The sequence below is a fragment of the Bison bison genome, unplaced genomic scaffold (genome assembly GCF_000754665.1).
Source record: "Bison bison bison isolate TAMUID 2011002044 unplaced genomic scaffold, Bison_UMD1.0 scf7180017864043, whole genome shotgun sequence".
NCBI classification, from domain to species: domain Eukaryota; kingdom Metazoa; phylum Chordata; class Mammalia; order Artiodactyla; family Bovidae; genus Bison; species Bison bison.
The window spans coordinates 2159734-2180575 of NW_011494615.1; the positions used below are offsets into that span (position 1 = coordinate 2159734).

Genomic DNA, 20842 nt, shown 5'->3' on the forward strand with positions numbered 1-20842 from the left:
AGAACCTGCCTGCAATGAGGGAGACCTGGGTTCGATCCCTGGGTCAGGAAGATCCCCGGGAGGAGGGCCTGGCAACCCACTCTAGTATTCTCCAGAATCCCATGGACAGAGGAGCCTGGTGGGCTACAGTCCGTGGGGTTGCAAAGAGTCAGACACGACAGAGTGAGTAACACACAGGATGCTCCCTGCCGCCCAGACCTTTGTCTCAATCCACTTTAAAAATCCTGTCTGTTTTCCAGGATCAAATCAAATGCACCTCTCCTTGAGGAAGTCCTTCCTTTCTTCTACCTCCCACCTCCAAGATGAAAGTATTCCCATGGGTCTGTTTTTCTCACTCTGCATAGCATCCTAATTATTCATATCAGACTTAGTTCACCTTCTGGACTTTTCCCCAGGGGTTAAGGCACTTACTAATTTTGTGAACCTTTCTCTCCCTCCCCTACCCTTTCATCCCCCTCCCATTTCCCCAGGAGGCTCCTGACATTCAGTATATGATTTTGAAGAAAATGAATGGATATTCAATAGCTTTGATTTAATATATGTGACCTTTTCATTATTAAAAGTATCAGTACTAAGTAAAAAGGCGATTTAAAAAATCTGTGCAGTCCCTTATAGCTTGAGATTGATACTCTTTATCCTACTCACGTCCCACTCTGAGGTCCCCACACCTGCCCTACACAAGCCTCCGGGACTGCTCCCAGTGTCTCTGCATTGCTGGGCCTTCCCCGTCAAAAGGTGACTCAAACAGAGCTGTGTCTGCCCTTCCACTCCACAGAGTGCACCCGCTTTTGGCTCTGTCATTTCGGAGCCCCGCCAGGTGACTGGCCAGTCAACCTGATCCAGCAGTGCAGAGGAAGGAATCCTGCCTTGCAGCACCCCCTCTCTGCAGCAGATGCATCACCTGGACAGGTGAATGCCACAGCATTCCTGCAGCGTCTCCGGGGCTACCCAGGGCAGTGAGGAAGTGCAGGACAGATGCACTCTGTGAACGCATGGTAATTTCATAAACCACGGGGCCTGTGTATTCCAACTGAGTGAAGACAAGGCAATCTGACCTCCAGCTTCAAAGAAGGACATGACTAGGAGTGTTTGTTAATTCATTCCATAAATGTAAATGTCCAGACTAGGGACCCTGAAAGCAAGGGCATTTTACTTTTTGAAAAAGAAACTTCTTGAAAAATTAAATTCGTGTGATAAAATTTTAATTTGTTTAAAATGAATTTTGAATGAAGAAAGATCACTAACTCATTTCATTAAAAGCTCTGTGTTCTTTCTATTTAATAAAATCATAACTGAACCTTAAAGGGGTTTCTGTATAACAGACTAGAAACACAAAGCTTTTCTAATTGAGGGAGATGCTCTGCTTTCCTGCAGTGGGCCTTCCACACGCCCTGGCAGCTTTTAGTTACTATCTCACAACACTTAGATCTGACTCTTGGGGGATGGATGATTGCCCTCACACCCTGTCACCGAGGTGCAGAGAGGGTGCAGGCTATGTCAGCAAGTGAGTGACAGAAACAGGTCTCCAAGTGCATTAATCCTCTTCTTAACACAGGCCAAAGGAGGAGGAATTTACATACTGTAGCTGCTGGGCTGCAGGCACTGAGCCTCTCAGAGAAAGACTAGACGGGAAGTGCCCTGCCACTCACGCTCCATCCTCCCCTCCCTTCCTTCCCCTGGCCTGGCCTTGCCTGAGCCCAGCAGTCCTTGGCAGGCAGAAGAACACTCTCAGTTCAGCAAACCCTGACAATTAATGGCCAGTCGCATTACGGGAAACCATTTCATCAAATCTAACCCCTGCTCCCCCACAGACCAAGTCCATTAGAGCAGCAGCAAATCCTTGGAAGTTATCCAGATGCTAACTAGCTTCTGGCCAGCACATTTTAAATGAGAAATTTTAAACGCTGTGGCTATCTCATAAACATCTCAGTCTGAACACCAGAGTGCCATGCAATTAACACTCATTTTTAAAACCACTTTGTAAACGTGCCTGACAATATAAAATCACAGAGTATAAATTATGATCCTACTGTAAGTCAGGAGATATTTCCACAGGTGTCTTATAGTATATGAGATGGCAGAAGACCAGGAGCCGAGGGTCCAGGCCAGGCTCTACCCACTAACAGCGTGTTCACCCCACAAGCCTCCTTCTACAGCTATAAAGTCAAGGTCCCTTTCAGCTCCCAGAAACTGTATTAGTCAAAGTCATACTAGACTATGCTGCTGTAACAAATAAACCCCAAGGCCTCAGTGACTTATCTCACCAAGAGTTTTTCTTTCCAGCACAAAGTCATCAGAAACTCCCCTCCATCCAGTGTTTTGGAGGTCATCAGAAACTCCCCTCCATCCAGTGTTTTGGAGGTCATCAGAAACTCCCCTCCATCCAGTGTTTTGGAGGTCATCAGAAACTCCCCTCCATCCAGTGTTTTGGAGGTCATCAGAAACTCCCCTCCATCCAGTGTTTTGGAGGTCATCAGAAACTCCCCTCCATCCAGTGTTTTGGAGGTCATCAGAAACTCCCCTCCATCCAGTGTTTTGGAGGTCATCAGAAACTCCCCTCCATCCAGTGTTTTGGAGGTCATCAGAAACTCCCCTCCATCCAGTGTTTTGGAGGTCATCAGAAACTCCCCTCCATCCAGTGTTTTGGAGGTCATCAGAAACTCCCCTCCATCCAGTGTTTTGGAGGTCAGGCTCCCTCCAGCTAACGATGAGGTAAACAGCAGTAGAAGGACCTTTAAGGTCCACATCTGTGTGACCCGAGCATGCTCTGGTCACACAGGGAGCCCTTTATGTCTGCACCTCCCCATGCTCTGGCTGCACACAGGGAGCCCTTTATGTCTGCACCTCCCCAGGCTCCTCTGTGGCCCTGACCAGCAAGGAAGTTGCTGTGGCCAGTGAGTTCCAGATGGCAGACTTAACACTTGGTGGCCTTTCCGCCTTCCCAAGACTTATTTAAAATGACAGCAAGGAAATACAAATGCAATTGATTCATAAAAGTAAACAGAAAAGGAGACCAATCAGCCACCTACAGATTTCAGTGCAGTTCTGAAAGAGGAAGCAGCGAACTCCATTTTCAATCGTAATGACTATTGATTTTCAACAGTAGTGTCAACCTCTGAATAAAACAAGAAAGGCTCAAATTTATGTTTGCAGAACAGCACCCGAATGGCCTCAACCTTGAATACATAAGAATAAAGGTACCGCGTGGACAGATGTGAGATGAAGAAACTGGAAGGGGTGGTAGACAGAAGGTAGGAACATCATATGAATCCTCGTGCTGCCAGACCAAGAAAGGAGCATGAACACGCATGGAACGAGACAGGTTTCAAATGTACATTTGAAAGATGACCAATAGAAAACCAAACCACAGATAATAACAAGCAAGAAACCAAAGGTAAAGTACTCTAAGTAAGTAAGCAAAGTCCTCACTATTCAGAGCAGAAAAATGAAAGACTACCTAAAATTGATACATCAAGAAATAGCAACATACCCACATATTTTAAATTTACAGATTTAAATTTAAGGCTAGGAGGATTACAGGATTAAGGATAAAACTAATCAAACATGGAGCAGAGGACTGGCGCTTTTCATCTCAGTGTTCTTTACCATTTTGTTTTTTACTATTTGCATGAAATCATCTGATGAAAGACAAGGAATAAAATGAATCAAGTATAATATGTATTTTCTACACATTTACCTGATTCATCTAGACCCCAAGCACCTGGAGGAAGGAGCAGGGTCAACATGTCTTTTGTTCTCTGATGTGCTCCATCCATAGCTTTAATACTATGGTGTGTCCTAGAAAAGGAAATCAACACTGTATTGAAGTTGTACATAAGTACCCCGTACTCTGCTGCTGCTGCACGTCCACAGTTCTCAGGCCTGCCTAGTCCTCTGCCTTCCCCCTAACTTGTCCTACTATACATATAGTCTTTAATGGGATTAGATGTTCGATATACCACATCCCCAGTGCTTCAGCATATAGTTTCAGTGATACGGGGCCCACAGAGTCACGTTATATAGGAAGACCTCTGACTGTGTATATGCGCAGGAGCTGATGTACCCAATGGTGGTGTGACTCTGCTCATTAGAGGGTGTGGTGGAGAGTGGGAGACAGGAGTCTCCTACTTGCACCGAAGAACAGTTTTGAAAAGGCTTGATCCAATCTATATAATTCAGAGAATGTGGGAAACAGAATTGGCTCTATCCCAGTTAACTGTGTGATGCTGAGAAAGCTCTGTAACCTCTCTGTGCTTTGGTGCCTTCATGTACATGGGGACCCTCCTTATGGGAACTTCTATGAGGAATCAGTAATAATGAAATAATGATGGATAATAATACTGGAAACTGCAGTGCACCCAGACTGCTTCATGTCTTCTAGTTGTCTTTCCATTAGTTTATTTCAGTGACCTAATTGTGTTGAACTCTTCAGCCCCTGCCCGCTCTGTCTCACCATCATGTGTTCTGAGGGCATTTAATTCACACTTTCACCACCTATATATTCAGCACACTTAATGTCAGCACTGAAGAACAGATCATTAGAAACACTGTGTAACCTCTACACCTGACACCTACCCTCACAAAAACCTAACCGGAGAAATTAGGTAAATAAAGAGCAGCTGTCCAGGAGAAAAGAAACACAATTCAATTTGAAATCTTAGAAGAAAAATACTCTATTCTGAATCTTATGCTCATTGCCGCAAAAATTAAAGAATTCAAAGACACCTTCTGTATCATAGCTTCCAAGACTCTTCCAAGTCTCCTAAACCCAGGCAATACAGAGAGGCAAGGAAAGGTTTGCCCACTGCAGTGGTTTTGAGTCTGGATTTCCTACGTGTGGTTCAAACTTAGGATACTGCTTGGACTTTGTTCCACCACTGCACTCTCCCCGGCTCCCTCCCTTCTAGCTTCTCTGGAAACACAGAGGCGCATTCCTGAATCAGAAGCCGACATCTGTTGTTGCCTCCGCCCTGCTTGATGTCACCCCAGAGAGCAGCCCAGCACTCCCTCACCTCCTTCAAGACCACAGAGGTCTTCCCTGAGCAGCCCATGCACTAAAGAGCCCCCTGCCCATCCCCAGCCAGTCTCTGCCCCCATTTCTCCGCTTCATTCTTTTTCGTGGCTCTCATCACCTAATACATACAAGTATATTTTTATTTATTTACATCCTCTCTCTCTGCCCTCCCTCTAGGGCAGCACTAGCCAATTGAAATATAATGTGAGACATGTTTAATTTTAAATTTTCTAGTACCCAAACTAAAAAAGAAGTAAACATAAGCAGGGAAAATTAATTTTAATGTTTCTTCGTTAACCTCATGTATCCAAAAATTGGTGTTTCAAAATGTAGTCAACATAAAAATTATTAATGAGGTAGCTTACATTTTTTGGTACTAAAATTTGGAGATCTGGTGTGTGTTACAGTTATAGTGCAAGTCAATTCAGACTCACCCCATTATAAGCGCACAAAGCCATGTGTGGTCGATGGCTATAGTGTGGGTAGTATAGCTCTGAAATATAAACTCCATGGGGTGAAGGCTCGTTTGGCTCACTGTTATGTACCCAACAGCTAGAACAGTGTCTGGCACATGGGATTTTTTAAGTGTAGTTGATTTACAATGTTGTGTTAATTTCCGCTGCATAGCAAAGTGACTTCAGTTATACATACACACACACATACACAAACACACATTTTCCTTTTTCACTATTCTTTTCCATTATGGTTTATCATAGTATATTGAATATAATTCTCTGTGCTATATAGTAGGACCTTGTTTATCCATTCCATATACAAGAGTTTACACCTGCTAACCCCAACCTCCCATCCACACCATCCCGCCCAACCCCCCTCCCCCTGGGCAACCACAGTCTGTTCTGTAAGTTTGAGAGTCTGTTTCTGTTCTGTAGATAGGTTCGTTTGTCTCATATTTCAGATTCCACGTATACGCAATATCATACAGTGCTTGTCTTTCTGACTTCCTTCACCTAGTACGCTAACTTCTAGTCGCATCCATGTTGCTGCAAATGGCATCATTTCATTTCTTATATTTCATTATATATATGCACTGCATTGTGTTATCCACTCATCTGTCAACAGACACTCCACTTGTTTGCATGTCTTGGCTATTTTTAATAGTATTTCTAGGAACACAGGGGTGCTTGTATCATTTTGGATTGAGTTTTGTCTAGATATATTCCAGGAGTGGGATTGCTGGACATACGGTAATTCTATTCTTAGTTTTCTGAGAATACTACTTTCCACAGTGCCTGGAACAACTTACATTCTCCAACAGTGCAAGAGAGTTCCCTTTCTTCCACATCCTCTCCAGCATTTGTCATCTGTAGACTTTCTAATGATGGTCATGCTGACCAGTGTGAGGTCATACACACTGTAGTTTTGATTTGCGTTTCTCTGAAACTCCAGTACTTTGGCCACCTCATGCAAAGAGTTGATTCATTGGAAAAGACTCTGATGCTGGGAGGGATTGGGGGCAGGAGGAGAAGGGGACGACAGAGGATGAGATGGCTGGATGGCATCACTGACTCGATGGACGTGAGTCTGAGTGAACTCCGGAAGTTGGTGATGGACAGAGAGGCCTGGCATGCTGCGGTTCATGGGGTCGCAAAGAGTCAGACACGACTGAGCGACTGAACTGAACTGAACTGAACTGAATAATTAGCAATGTTGAGCATCTTTTCAAGTGCCTATTGGCCATTTATATTATTTCTTTGGAGAAATGTCTATTAATGCCTTCTGCTCGTTTTTCAACTGAGTTGTTTGTTTTTTTGTTGTTGAGTTGTATGAGCTATTTGTATATTTTGGAAATATACACCTGTCAGTCACACCACTGGCAAATATTTTCTCCTATTCTGTAGGTTGTCTTCATTTTGTTTATGGTTTCCTTTGCTGTGGAAAAGCTTGGAAGTTTGATTAGGTCCCATTTGTTTATTTTTATTTTTATTTCTATTGCCTTGGAAGAATGACCTAAGAAAACATTGGTATGATTTATATCAGAGAATGTTTTGCGTATGATCTCTTCTAGGAATCTCAGGATACCATACCTTATATTTAAGTCTTTAAGTCATTTTGAGTTTATTTTGTGTATAGTGTGAGGGTATGTTCTCATTTCAGTTTACACGTGCCTACCCAATTTTCCCAACTCTACTTGCTGAAGAGACTGTCTTTTTCCCATTGTATACTCTTGCTTCCTTTGTTGAAGATTGATTAACCAGAGGTCTGTGGGTTTATTTCTTGGCTCTCTATTCTGTTCCATTGATTCATAGTCTGTTTCTATGGCACATGGTTTTTAAATCAACTAACTATTTAACATATTTCTTGTCTTCCATCTAACAAGCACGTATTGAATATATACAATATGGGAAAAAAACATGGTAGAAATAAAGTTAATTACACGAGGGTGCTTACAAGAAATGGGGGTTACTCTTCTACAGAAACAGAAAGACTGAGAAACTCCAAGGGCAAAAGGAAACAACCCATGTCAGTTTTAAGCAGAGTGGGAAAGGGCATGATTCGAACTGAACTGGGGCACCACTCTGGAGAAGTAGAGACAGGATCATGGAGAAGTCACTGCAGTGACTGGGATGGAGAGTCATGAAAGCTGGACTGGAAGCAGGTTGGGAGAGATGTGGAGGAGGCAGAAGTAACAAGGCCGGGCCCTAGCCTGCGTGAGAACCAAGTCAGGGAGGAATTATAAAGACAGGTTTTGAACTCAATGGCCAAGGAAGGAGACAGTACCATGACAAACCTGTGAGATCCTGAGAGATAACAGGTTTGTGGGGCTCTTCCTGGCAGGCCAGTATTGAAGATTTCATCTTCTAAGGCAGGGTATATGAGTTTGATCCCTGGTTGGGGAATGAAGATCCCACATGCCTTGTAGCCAAAAAATAAGAAACCCAAAACATAAAACAGAAATAATATTGTAACAAATTCAATAAAGACTTAAAAAAAAATGGTCCACATAAAAAAAAAAAGAAACCTTAAAAAAATTCAAACATAAAAACAAGTTTATGGAGGACAGGAGCTCATGAGGACTTGCCATCAGGTTCTAACACACAAACCCCAGCACATGACCGCATTTCCATCATTGTGACTTCTTCCAAATTTAGGCAGCACAGTACTTCCAAGAACATCCCACAAGAAAATATCAACTGCAGAGGAGTCAGAAGTCCCCCTCTCTGGGTCTCAGTTTTCCCTTCTATAAAATGAGGGGGCAAGGTTGAGTCAGGTATTCCCATCCCAGCCTGGAGATCATTCTCCTTGAATCAGGTGTTCAGAGCTCTCTTTCTGTGCCATAGTAGCCAAGAGCTCTAACAGAAGAGTATACAGCTATGAGTCTAATTCTCCCATTTATATAACACTTGGGTTATTCTTCAAGAGTACCTGGACAAAAAAATAAAAGCCAGGAGCAAGCTCAAAGCAGCTCTTGTCATCACAAACTCCGTCCACTCCACAGCTAATAATGTATCAGGTAGGCAGCCAAACAACAATGTTGACTGCCAGTGTGAACAGTCACATTCCTGAGCTGACATTGTGATGTCCAGCAGTGAAGCCAGTCAGCCTGACTATGGAGGGAAGGGCATTCTTTTTACATGTGTTTACATGATATAAACACTTTGAACACAGGGCTGACAGCAAGGAGCATCAGGAAGCCTGTTTCACTTGTCCACACGTGGTTCAATGTACCCAGGCGCAAAATAGCATCTCACCTGAGACGCTCTTCCTCTCTTTTTCGGAGATTGAAGTCTCGCTGGACCACCTGGAGAACATGCTCTGTTTCATCGTCGGTCAGACCAGACAGGTCCAGCTTCCTCCCCATGATTTAATACCAAACACAGAGGGATGAGACAAGACCTGAGAAATCAAAGGAAAGACCACAAATTGAGGGCAAGAAAATAGTTCTCCATGGGTAAAATCAACCAATGTTGTTATTAAACAGAATTAAACACAGTGTTTATATAAGGTGGTTTCCTGCTCTGCTCTCATACTCAGCAAATATTTAGAGACAACTTCAGCAAGGCTGCAGAGAAAAAGTGACAGTAACTGATCATCAACACTGTTATTTATCCCAGTTCTTAAATTAGAAAAAAAACCGATAAATTATTATTTTCAATAAAATGAGGTGTACATGAGATCTGCTGTAAATTTCTGCAAAACGCCAAAAGACAATATCCAAAACTTCTCAAGTTCTGTGATTTGAAGTCTCAAATTGTAATTACACATAATTTCATGATAAAAAAAATCATACTTTAAAAAATATCCTCTATATCTCCTGAAACTTTTATCACATGACTAAAATACAAACTAGAAATTGATAAACTCTCTTCTGCAAAAAAAAAAAAGTAAAATAATACTTTTAGACATGTTCTTAGCACCAGAAAATATATTTCAAAGAAACACCTCCCCAGAGGTGAATATCTAAAAATTATGGGAAACCACATTAAAAAAAAAATTTTTTTTAGTGAATGGTTGCACCCAGTGGTAAAATTAAATAATTCCAGAAAAGTGCCCAGAATTGAAGGGCATCACAGACATAAATTCAAACATTCTCCACAAAAATATCTGTGGAACCAATGCAGCAAGATTTCAAAAGCATTATTACATACCATAACCAAGTGAGTTTTATCTAAGCAATGTAAAAAAATCAGAGTAACCCACTACATTCGTAGAAAAAAAGGGAAAAATCATCCGATCATTTCAAGAGATACAGAAGAAGCATTTGACAAACTTCAGTGCCCATTCATGATAGAAACCCTCTGAAAACTAAGACTAGAGAATATTCCCTCCATCATATAAAAGGCATTTTAAAAAGAAAAACAACAAAAACCTACAATTAGCATCAAATTCAGTGATGAAAGACTGACTGTTTCCCCCTAAGATCCGGAAAAAGGCAAGAATGACCACTCTTAGCACCTCCACTCAATACTGAATGTCTTTATTATACAGCTACATTAATCAAGACTGAGTGGCATTGGCATACACGTAGGTGTAACAGCTGTCTAGTAACAGCATCACAGATGAGCTGGCTGAGATAACAGAGATGTATTTTCTCCCAGTTTTAAAGGCTAGAAGTCTGAGATCAGGATGTTGGCAGAGCTGACTTCTCCTGAAGTCCCTCTCCATGATTTACAGATGGTCATCTTCTGCCCGTATCTTCCCATGGAGTTCCCTCTGTGCACACCTATGTCTTAATTTTTCCTTCTTATAAGGATTACCAATTGCATTGGAGTAGGGTCCACTCTAATACCATCATTTTAACTTAACTGCCACTTTAAATATTCTATCTCCAAATACAGTAAAAATCTGAGGTGCTCAGGTTAGGACTCCAACATATGAATTTGTCTCAGCCTGTAACTCTTCACCCTTTGCACCCCCCTCCCCCAGAGAGCACGTCCTTCTCACATGTACATTACAATCACTTCATCCCAACAGCCACAAAAGTCTTAACCTATTCCAGCATCAATTCGAAGTCCAAAATCTCATCTCATTATCATCTCCATTAGGTATAGGTGATTCATCCTAAGGCAAAAATCCTTCCCCCTTGTGAACCTGTGGAAGCAGACAAGTTATTTGCTATCGGAGTAGAGTAGTAGGGCAGGCATTTGGAGAGACATTCCATTCTAGCAGGGAGAGGTTGGAAAGGAGAAAGAAGGCTTAGATCTCAAGCAAGTCTGAAAGCAGGGAAAATTCCATTAGGTTTTTTTTTTTAATTAAGTTATACTTGACATACTATACTATATTAGTTTCAGCTGTAACACACAGTGATTCGATATTTTTATACATTATGAGATAATCACCACAAGTCCGGTTACCATCCATAGTTGTTACAATATTATTGACTATATTCCCCATTTGTCATTTTTTCATGCATAATCTACTATTTGTTTATTTTTAATATTTTTATACCTATGTGTACTTTACATCTCTGTGACTTATTTTATAATTGGAGGTTTGTGCCTCATAATTCCCTTTGCCGATTTCATCTGTTCCCTCCACCCCCTCTCCTTCAGCAACCACCAGTTTGTTCCCTGTATTGATGAGTCTCCTTCTGTTTCATTTGTTTAAGGCTCAAGGATAGCTCTCTTTGGCTCCGTGCTCTGTCCTCCGAGTGCAGCAGGGCGGCGGGCTCACCCCCTTGGCCCTGGGTGTAGCCGCAGCAGCGTGGCCCACTCTCAGTAACTGAGGAGGGACAGTGCCCTCCCCAGGCCATGGGGACACTGACACCCCTGCAGACCTCTGTTTTATCTTCAGGATCATTCTTCCCTTTTCCTGATGGGTGATGCATGTTGGTAGCCAAATAGCTCTACTGGCCCATCCTGTAGCCTCTCAGAAGTCCAGCAGCCTTCCCTCAGTTATCCTGTCTCTATTTAGTTTAAGCTGGCAGTGTTTCTGTCGATGTAAATTCTCCAAAACTTTGTCAGCTTCCCATACAGTTCTCAGGGGGCCAAGCCATCAGACAGGAGGACCCTCTACAGATCTGTCCTGGGTAACAGCGTCTCTGTTTCTGGCTTCTGCTGCAATGGTTGACTGGATCTGTGAGCCACAGTCTAATCTCATAAGCAAATGGTTGTCCTGTCACACCCCGCTTGCTGTCTATAGACGGACTTTCTCATTTTTGCAGTATGAGTATACTGAGAATTTTCCAAATCTGCAAGTTCTGCTTCCTTTTGTGGAACAATTCTGTCTTCAGTTTACTTCTCTCCTCTCACGTCTCATTATAGCAGCAAGCATAAACCAGTCTTTGATACTTATTTTAGAATTCTCAGGTAACTATCCAAGTCCATAGTCACTGACAAGTTCTACTTTACATAAAACACTGGAACGCCATTAGACCAAATTCTCTGCCACTTTATAACCAAGAATGCCTTTCCTTCAGTTTCCAATTAAATATTTCTCATTACTTTCTGAAACCTCAGTAGGCACCGCGAACATTCGTATTTCTATCAACTTTTTGTTCATGATGATATATGCGTTCTCTAATATAAGAGAAGCTTTCTCTCCATCTCTCCTCTTTTCTTCCCAAGTCCTCACTATAATCACCTTTAACATTCATATTTCTACTAACAGCAGATCAATTGTGAGCTGCTGAGTCAGAGATTAAAGCGTCTGCCTGCCATGCAGGAGACCCGGGTTTGATCCCTGGGTTGGGAAGATCCCCTGGAGAAGGAAATGGCAACCCACTCCAGTACTCTTGCCTGGAGAATCCCATGGAGGGAAGAGCCTGGTAGGCTACAGTCCACGGGGTCGCAAAGAGTCGGACACGACTGAGCTACTTCTCTTTCTTTCTTTTTTTCTTTCTTTCTACCAACAGTCTCCTAAGAGAAACCTAGACTTTTCCTAACATACAACTCAGAACTCTTCCATGCTCTACCCTCATCCAGTTCTGAAGTCACTTCCACACTTTTATACAGAAGAAGAAACAGACATGGCAGATACACATACAAAGATGCTAATTTCATTGGTAGTTACAGAATTGCAGTTAAAACCATACATGTGTATTTCATACAGACCAAAACTGTCTTTATCCAGTGTTGCCAGGAGGTGGGACAATTTTGATACACTGACTACAAACTGGTACAGTCTCTTTGTAACACAATTAGGCCTCATTTTCAAAACTGAAGATGCATTCACCTCAGCATTCCTGTAGGCATATTTCTCAGACATCATCTTGCAAATATGCACCAACAGACAGGAATTGGGTTGAATCATATGAAATAAAACCTATAAAAACTCCTATTTCACATAGCTCATCCTAACAGAAGAACATTAGAAACAGTAACACGCAAAAGAGCAAAAAATATAAATAAGTAAAACCTGTAAACCATCTCAAACAATCATAAACAGGAAGAAGGATAAACAAATAGTGTATATGCTTGTTTCATACCAATGGAATACTCCACTGCAGTGAAGAAGAACATCCTAAAGGTATATTCCACATCCATGAATCTCTAATAAAACGTGCTGTTGAGACAGACAGATCAGATCAGATCAGATCAGTCGCTCAGTCGTGTCCGACTCTTTGCGACCCCATGAATCGCAGCACGCCAGGCCTCCCTATCCATCACCAACTCCCGGAGTTCACCCAGACTCACGTCCATCGAGTCAGTGATGCCATCCAGCCACCTCATCCTCTGTCGTCCCCTTCTCCTCCTGCCCCCAATCCCTCCCAGCATCGGGGCAAGCCACATGTATATGCATGTACGGCATGCAAACTGTATGACTCATTTTTATATCAAGTTCAAAAGCACAGAAAGCCAAGAATACATATATTTATTTTTAAGAATGAATGTGATAAAACAATGCAGAACAAAATGGGCCCTCTGTGAAGGAGAGAGAAGATCTGGCTGGGCATATCACATGTGGGTGGGAAGAGAGCCTGGAGTACCTGCTGGTCTGAGGAAGTGAATCAGGAAGAAGACCCCACCGCTGGGCTGCTCAAGAAAGGGGAGGCTTCTTAGTTGCCATCTTCTAGTCTCCCCATGAGCAGGAAGAAACACATCAGGGAGCACAGGGAAAATGCAGACTGACGTCTCCCTTTAAAACACCTCATTAAAGGTGATAACGGCACTTTGGAGTCTCCCAGAAGGTGATATGTCTGCCCCCTTCACTTCACTGGCTTTTGGGTTCTGAGAATTCACAGTGAGATTCTAAGATGCCCAGTTTGGACAGGACAGAAGTGGCAACTTTGATCATATCAAATCTAAGTGATCAGGACTCAAGAGGCATAAATGGTTTCTGTAGAGAAATAAACAAAGTAGCTGTAAATGGATAAGACAGAGAATAATGAGAAACCCTTTGGGGGAAATAGCAAAAGCGTCTTCCCTTTTTTACAGTAAACACAATTAGATTTCCTGCATCATAGGAGAAAGAACATCAGTAGGGCTGGAAAAGCCTCAATGTCCATGAGTCAGAGGTCACATAGGTTTGACTCTCTCATTTACAGATGGGAGAGTGTAAGCCCAGAGGGAAATGATTTCCCAGACACAAAACTGGTTCAGATGCTCTGACTTTTAGACCTGGTCCTCCCACTCCTGGATTTCTCTGGTTTATACTCAAATAAGAAGGTAGCAGAGAGAATACATTTTAAGATTTAGTAATGAGAAAATTAATAAACTTCAAGATTTAATTACATCACCATTTCCCTAACATGTATTTCTCAGGTCACTGTTCCTGTTCTGAGTGTTCTGAGAAAGGAGCTCAGAGATGAAATAAAGTAGAGAAGAATGCCTCACACTGTATGCCCTCTTGGGGATGCACAGTGCATATGAGCTTATCAGAGTCTCTAAGAAGTCTGTCACTAAACAGCCAGTCTGTGTTTAACTCTATATTCGTCAAATGCATGTGTCTGCAGACACCTCTTTCTTTACTAACAACTGCCTCTTCACATCCAAAGAAATGACTATTTGAGAATTATTGCTGTAAGTCCATCCCATGATGACAAACTACAGCAGCTACTGTAGTATAATCACTGAATTGATTTAGCTGGGGTTTTTAAAATGCAATTATCATAGGAAACTACAGAGTTATATGAGCTTTAGAAGAAGCTGAGGACTTAAAAAGGAAAGCAGATGGATACAACTTTACACATAGAAAACCAAAATAAAGGTAAAATTGTCTACACTGTTCTTGAACAGAACAACTACAAGGAGAATACAGATAATTCTATAGGAAACTAGGTAGCACAGACCTTGCAAATGAAAAAAACAAAACAGACATTCCAAGAATATGCAATACACACACAACAGGAAGTTCATCATGAAGGGTCAGTGTTTACACAAGTGACATTCTAGAAAGGAACCTAGAACAGATGGATAAAGGACAAATGCATTACTGGGATCTTTACAAATCCACTGTGTGTGTGATGCACCTGATACACAGAGAGAGGTAAAGAGATTAACTTGGAATATCCAAAGTCCTAAAAACAATAAAGGGTGAATACTGCTGGGGCTTCCCTCTTTGGCCATCGCTAGATCTTGACTAGAGCTGAAGAGAAATTTCTTCTACAAAGGAATCAAAATGTTAGGGCTGTCCCATTTAAGACTCTTGTTATTTGGTGGTAAAAAAAAAAAAGAAAGAAAAGAACTTTGCTTGGGAAGGAAAGAAAGAAAAGCACAAGTGGTCTGAGATGTACTTGCATTGCAACTTCTTTGGAGTAAGTGGTGCTGTAGAACTCACTTTCATTCCTTTGCCTTCGAGGGTGTTAGCCCTGCCACGAATAGCCCCCTCTCTGAGACTCATTCTTTACCTGTACACAGGAAAGGCCCAGAGAAGACATGGTCATACCAACAGGGCATAGTTGATTGGACCAGGGGAGTTACATCTCTCTCCTGGGAATGATATTAACAGGAGGGAGAAAAAGGAATAGAAAAATAGCGAATAAATTATGGTAGATAACTTTCCAAATGTGATGAAAAGTGCTGTTAGTCTTCTCATTCAGGAAGCTCCACTAACTCTTCATTGCTGTTTAGTTGCTAAGTCGTGTCAGACTCTCTTGCAACCCCATGAACTAGAGCCTGTCAGGCTCCTCTGTCTATGGGATTTCTCAGGCAAGAATGCTGGAGTAGGTTGCCATTTCCTTCTCCAGGGGCTCTTCCCGACCCAGGGGTCAAACCTGTGTCTCCTGCACTGGCAAGTGGATTCTTTACCACTGAGCCAACTGGGAAACTCCAACAAATTCTATGTAGGAAAAATTCAAAGAATGCACATCTAGACACATCATAGTCAATCAAAAGTCAAATAAAATACAGAATCTTGATGGTAACAACAGAAAAATGATTCATGACACACCAAGGATCTTCAGTAAGATCAACTGCTGACTTCTTATCAGGAATCATTGAGGTCAAAAGGCAGAGAGATGATATATTCAAAGAACTGAAAGAAAAGGATTATTATCCAAGAATTCTGTATCCAGAAAAGTATCCTTCAAAAATTAAGGATAAATTAAGACAAGACATTCCAGATAAGCGAAAATGGAGAGATTTTACCACCAACTGACCTGCTTTACAAGAAATACTAAAGGAAGTCTATTTAGCAAAGACTGACAGAATTTTAAAAAAGAAATGGACAATTCAGCAATAATAGAGATTTCTATATCAACTTTCAATAATAGAGCAATTAGCAAAACATCAGCAAGGATACAGAAAAGTTAACCCATATTATAATCTACATATCTCTTACAGACATCTACAGAACACTCTACATGACGGCAGAACATACACTCTTAAGTACACATGGAATATTCTCCAGGTAGACCATACATTAGGCTGTAAAATAAATCTCAATACATTTAAAGGAATTGAATAATATAAAATATATTCTCTAATTACAATGGGAGGAAATTAGAAATTAATAACAAAGAAATTTGGTATATTTACATGTATATGGAAATTAAACAATGTACAAAAATAAATAACCAAGGGGTCAAGAGAAATAAGAAAACACCTTGAGATAAATAAAATGAAAACACATATACCAAAACTTATGGAATGCAGCTAAGTAGTGTTAAGGGTAAATTTATAGATATAAACACCTATATTAAAAAGGAACCATGACAAATCTATAACCTCACCTTCTACCTTAAAAGATTTTTAAAAAAAGGAAAGCAAACTGAACCCAAGTAAGCAGAAGGAAGCAAATAATAAAGACCAGAGAGGAAACCAATGGAATGGAAAAACAATACAGAGAAAATAAAATCCAAAGTCAGTTCTTTGAAAAGATCAACAAAATTGACAAATCTTTGGCAAGACTGATCAAGAAAAAAAACATAAGATTCAAATTACTAAAACCAAGAGTGAAAGAGGGCCGTCAATACTGACCTTACAAAAATAAGAAGGATTATAAAGGAATACTGTGAACAGTTGTATGCCAGAAATTTAGATAACCTAGATGAAATGAAAAAAAAAATCCTAGACAGCTCACCAAAACTGACTCAAGAAGAAATAGAAATTATGTATAGAACTATAACTAGTAAAGATAATGAATTAATAATAAAAGCTTCCACAAAGAAAATCAAACATTAAAAAAAGAAAAATTAACACCAACCCTTCCCCCAAAAGTAGACTAGGAGGAAATACTTCTTAATCCATTTTAAGAAGCCAGTATTATCCTGATATGAAAAGCAAACAAGGATATCACATTAAAATAAACCTATAAACCAATATCCCTTATGAATACAGATGAAAAAATCCTCAACAACATATTAGCAAACAAAAATCCAGCACATACAAAAAAGGATTAGGTACAGCATAACAAAGAAGGATTTATGGCACAAATGCAAGGTTGGTTGAACATGTGAAAATCAATCAATGTAATGTAGCATGTGAATAGAATATAAAGGGCAAAGATCCCATAATCTTCTTAATAAATACAGAAACGTGTTTGATAATATCCAATACACTTTCTGATACAGGAATAGATGGGAGCTTTCTTTTTTAAATTAAGTTTTATTGGAAAATAGATGAGTTACAATGTTGTGTTTCTGCTGTAGAGCAAGGTGAGTCAGTTATACATATACGTATATCCATTCTTTTTAGATTCTTTTCCTATATAGGTCATTACAGAGTATTGAGTAGAGTTCCCCATGATACATGGTGTGTTCTTATTAGTTATCTATTTTATGTATAGTAGTGTGTATATGTAAATCCCAATCTCCCAATTTATTCCTCCATCCTCTTTCCCCCTTGGTAACCATATGTATGTTTTCTCCATCTGTGACTCTTATTTCTGTTCTGTAAGTAAGCTCATTTGCACCATTATCCTAGATTCCACATATAACCTACATCATATGATATTTGGCTCTCCCTGTCTGACTTACTTCACTCAGTATGACAATCTCTAGGTTCATCCATGTTGCTGCAAATGGCATTATTTCATTCTTTTTTATAGGTGAGTAATATTCCATTGCATATATTACCACATCTTCTGTATTCACTCCTCCATCTACGGACATTTAGATTGCTTCTATGACCTGGCTATTGTAAACAGTGCTTCAGTGAACAGTGGGGTACATGTATCTTTTTGAATTATGGTTTTCTCTAGATATAAGCCTAGGAGTGGGGTTGCTGGATCGTATGGTAGTTCTGTTTAGTTTTCTAGGGAGCCTCCATATGTCCTTCATAGCGTCTGCACCAATTTATATTCCCACCAAGTGTACAGGATCCTTTTTCCCTGTACCCCTTTTCCTGCATCCCCTTCAGTGCTTATTGTTCTTAAGTTTTAGATGATGGCCATTCTGACTGGTGTGAGGTAATGCAGTGTAGTTTTGACGTCCATTTCTCTAATAATTAGTGATGTTGAGCGTCTTTCCCTGTGCTTTGTAGCCATCTGCATGTCTTTGGAGAAATGTCCATGTAGATCTTCCACCCGTTTTTTGGATTGGATTTTTTTTTTATACTGAACTGCATGAACTGTCTGTATATTTTGGAGAGTAATCCCTTGCCAGTTGCTTCATAGAAGGGAACTTTCTTGGATTAAGGCTGTCTACAAAAACTCACAGCCAACATCATACTTCATGTGAATGAATAGATGCTTCCCCTCAAATGTCATGAATACAAGATTGTCACTCTTACCACTTCTATTCAGTATGGTACTAGAGGTTCTGCTGCTGCTGCTAAGTCGCTTCAGTCATGTCCAACTGTGTGTGACCCCACAGACGGAAGCCCACCAGGCTCCCCCATCCCTGGGATTCTCCAGGCGAGAACACTGGAGTGGGTTGCCAGTTCCTTTTCCAATGCATGAAAGTGAAAAGTGAAAGTGAAGTCGCTCAGTCGTGTCCGACTCTCAGCGACCCCATGGACTGCAGCCTGCCAGGCTCTTCTGCCCATGGGATTTTCCAGGCAAGAGTACTGGAGTGGGGTGCCATTGCCTTCTCCGACTAGAGGTTCTAGCCAGGTCAATTAGGCAAGAAAGAGGACTAAAAAGCATCTAAATTGGGAAGGAAATTGGGATCACATCTATTCAGAGAAAACATAGTCCCATATAGAAAATTCAAAGGAATACATATACACAAAACCAATTAAAACCAAAAAACTGAGATCAGCAAATTTGCAAGATACAAGATTAATATACACAAATCAACCTGTATCTTTTCAAATTATGGTTTTCTCCGGATACATTCCCAGGAATGGGATTGCCAGATCATACGGTGGTAGTTCTATGTTTAGTTTTCTAAGGAACCTGCATACTGTTCTCCACAGTGGCTGTACCAGTTTACCTTCCCACCAACAGTGTAAGAGGGAACCCATGACTTCCTGTAGTCTGAATGCCATCACTCTGAGACTGCCAGGCACCAGCTCCTATAAGCCTGATGAGCTCCATCTGAACCACTGACCCTCCTGATACCTCATGGAGGCTCCAAGTTGATGCTATTTTAGGCAAAACTTCCTCCCCCACCAAACAGAATTAACACTATAATTTTATTTCTGGCAAATGAGAGCAGTTCTAGAAGTTGAAAATTAGTGGGAGGTCAGGAGATCTCATTATCCCCCTCCATTTGAGATTTGATGTTATTTTCTACCTATTGGATCTTGATGGAAACTTCTTCAGAAGTTAAGTATGGTGAAAGCAGGTATTGGGAGATATTTCAGATGGTATTAGATGGACACACACATACCCACCCATCCGCTGATCACAGAGTAGATGGAGTTAGCAGGAAAGAAGGGTGGAGGGGACATAAAATGGAAGTCTAAATCAGCAGTACTCAACTGAGTACCCTATATTGCCTCCCAGGAGATAATTAACAAGGTCTGGGCAGATTTTTAGTTGTTTCTAATGGGAGTATGCTACTGGCATCTAGTGGGGAGTGGCCAGGTGCTGCTGCTGCTGCTAAGTCGCTTCAGTCATGTCCGACTCTGTGTGACCCCATAGATGGCAGCCCACGAGGCTCCCCTGTCCCTGGGGTTCTCCAGGCAAGAACACTGGAGTGGGTTGCCATTTCCTTCTCCAATGCATGAAAGTGAAAAGTGAAAGTGAAGTAGCTCAGTCGTGCCCGACTCTTAGCGACCCCATGGACTGCAGCCTACCAGGCTCCTCTGTCCATGGGATTTTCCAGGCAAGAGTACTGGAGTGGGTTGCCACCAATAATGCACAGGACAGCTCTTGGCAACAAAGAATTATCTATTCCAAAATGTCAACAATGCCAAGGTTGAGAAAACCTGATCTAAACTGAAAGCTGCACAGCGGTCAGATTCTTCCTGTGTGCTTCCCAGTAGCCCCAGGTATGCTCCACGAGTTCACAAAGGGGACTTCACTATTGCCTGCACACTGAAATTACACCATTGGTTCTCAGGCTTCGGGCTCAGACAGAAACTAAATCACTGCCTCTCCGGGTCTCCAGCTCCCTATCTTTGGATTTATGAGCCTACATAATCAGGTGATCCAATTTCTTATAATAAATCTTTTTGTTTGATACATATGTACACACACACACACATATAGACACACATATACTGTTGGTTCTGTTTTTCTGGAAACTCTGGTGAATATAGACACAGAAACACATTACATGTTATTGGCAAATAAAATGACCTGGTTTATATACCTTGATTGCATTTTTCTGTCCTCATCTGCAATGACCAAACTAACAGGTCTGTAGAAGAGCTCAGTGCATTTCTCTGCCATCTTGAGTTACAGCACTGCCTACAATCCCCTACTTTTGTTTCCTGAGCCTTTGGTCACAGTGGCAGCCCTGTGATGCCTCTCTTGCCTTTTGGACTTTTTCATCTGTCTGCTTCCCATCCTTTGGGGGTTTTCATGTTGATCCCCTGCACAGACGACAGCTAATGAACACTCGATAAAAATACACAGCTCTTCACCCACTAAGAATTTCCT

At 41.3% G+C, this 20842-nt stretch overlaps 1 protein-coding gene across 2 annotated transcripts in view; it reads right to left on the reverse strand.

The window, feature by feature from the left end:
• Window positions 1–20842, reverse strand: part of MYRIP (myosin VIIA and Rab interacting protein) — a 226972-nt gene that overhangs the window by 186287 nt on the left and 19843 nt on the right. For both annotated transcript variants that reach the window (XM_010835475.1, XM_010835476.1), the window contains exon 2: window positions 8725–8869. In XM_010835475.1, coding sequence (XP_010833777.1) covers window positions 8725–8834 — 110 coding nt within the window. In that variant the 5' untranslated portion in view covers window positions 8835–8869. The remainder of the gene's footprint in view (window positions 1–8724; window positions 8870–20842) is intronic.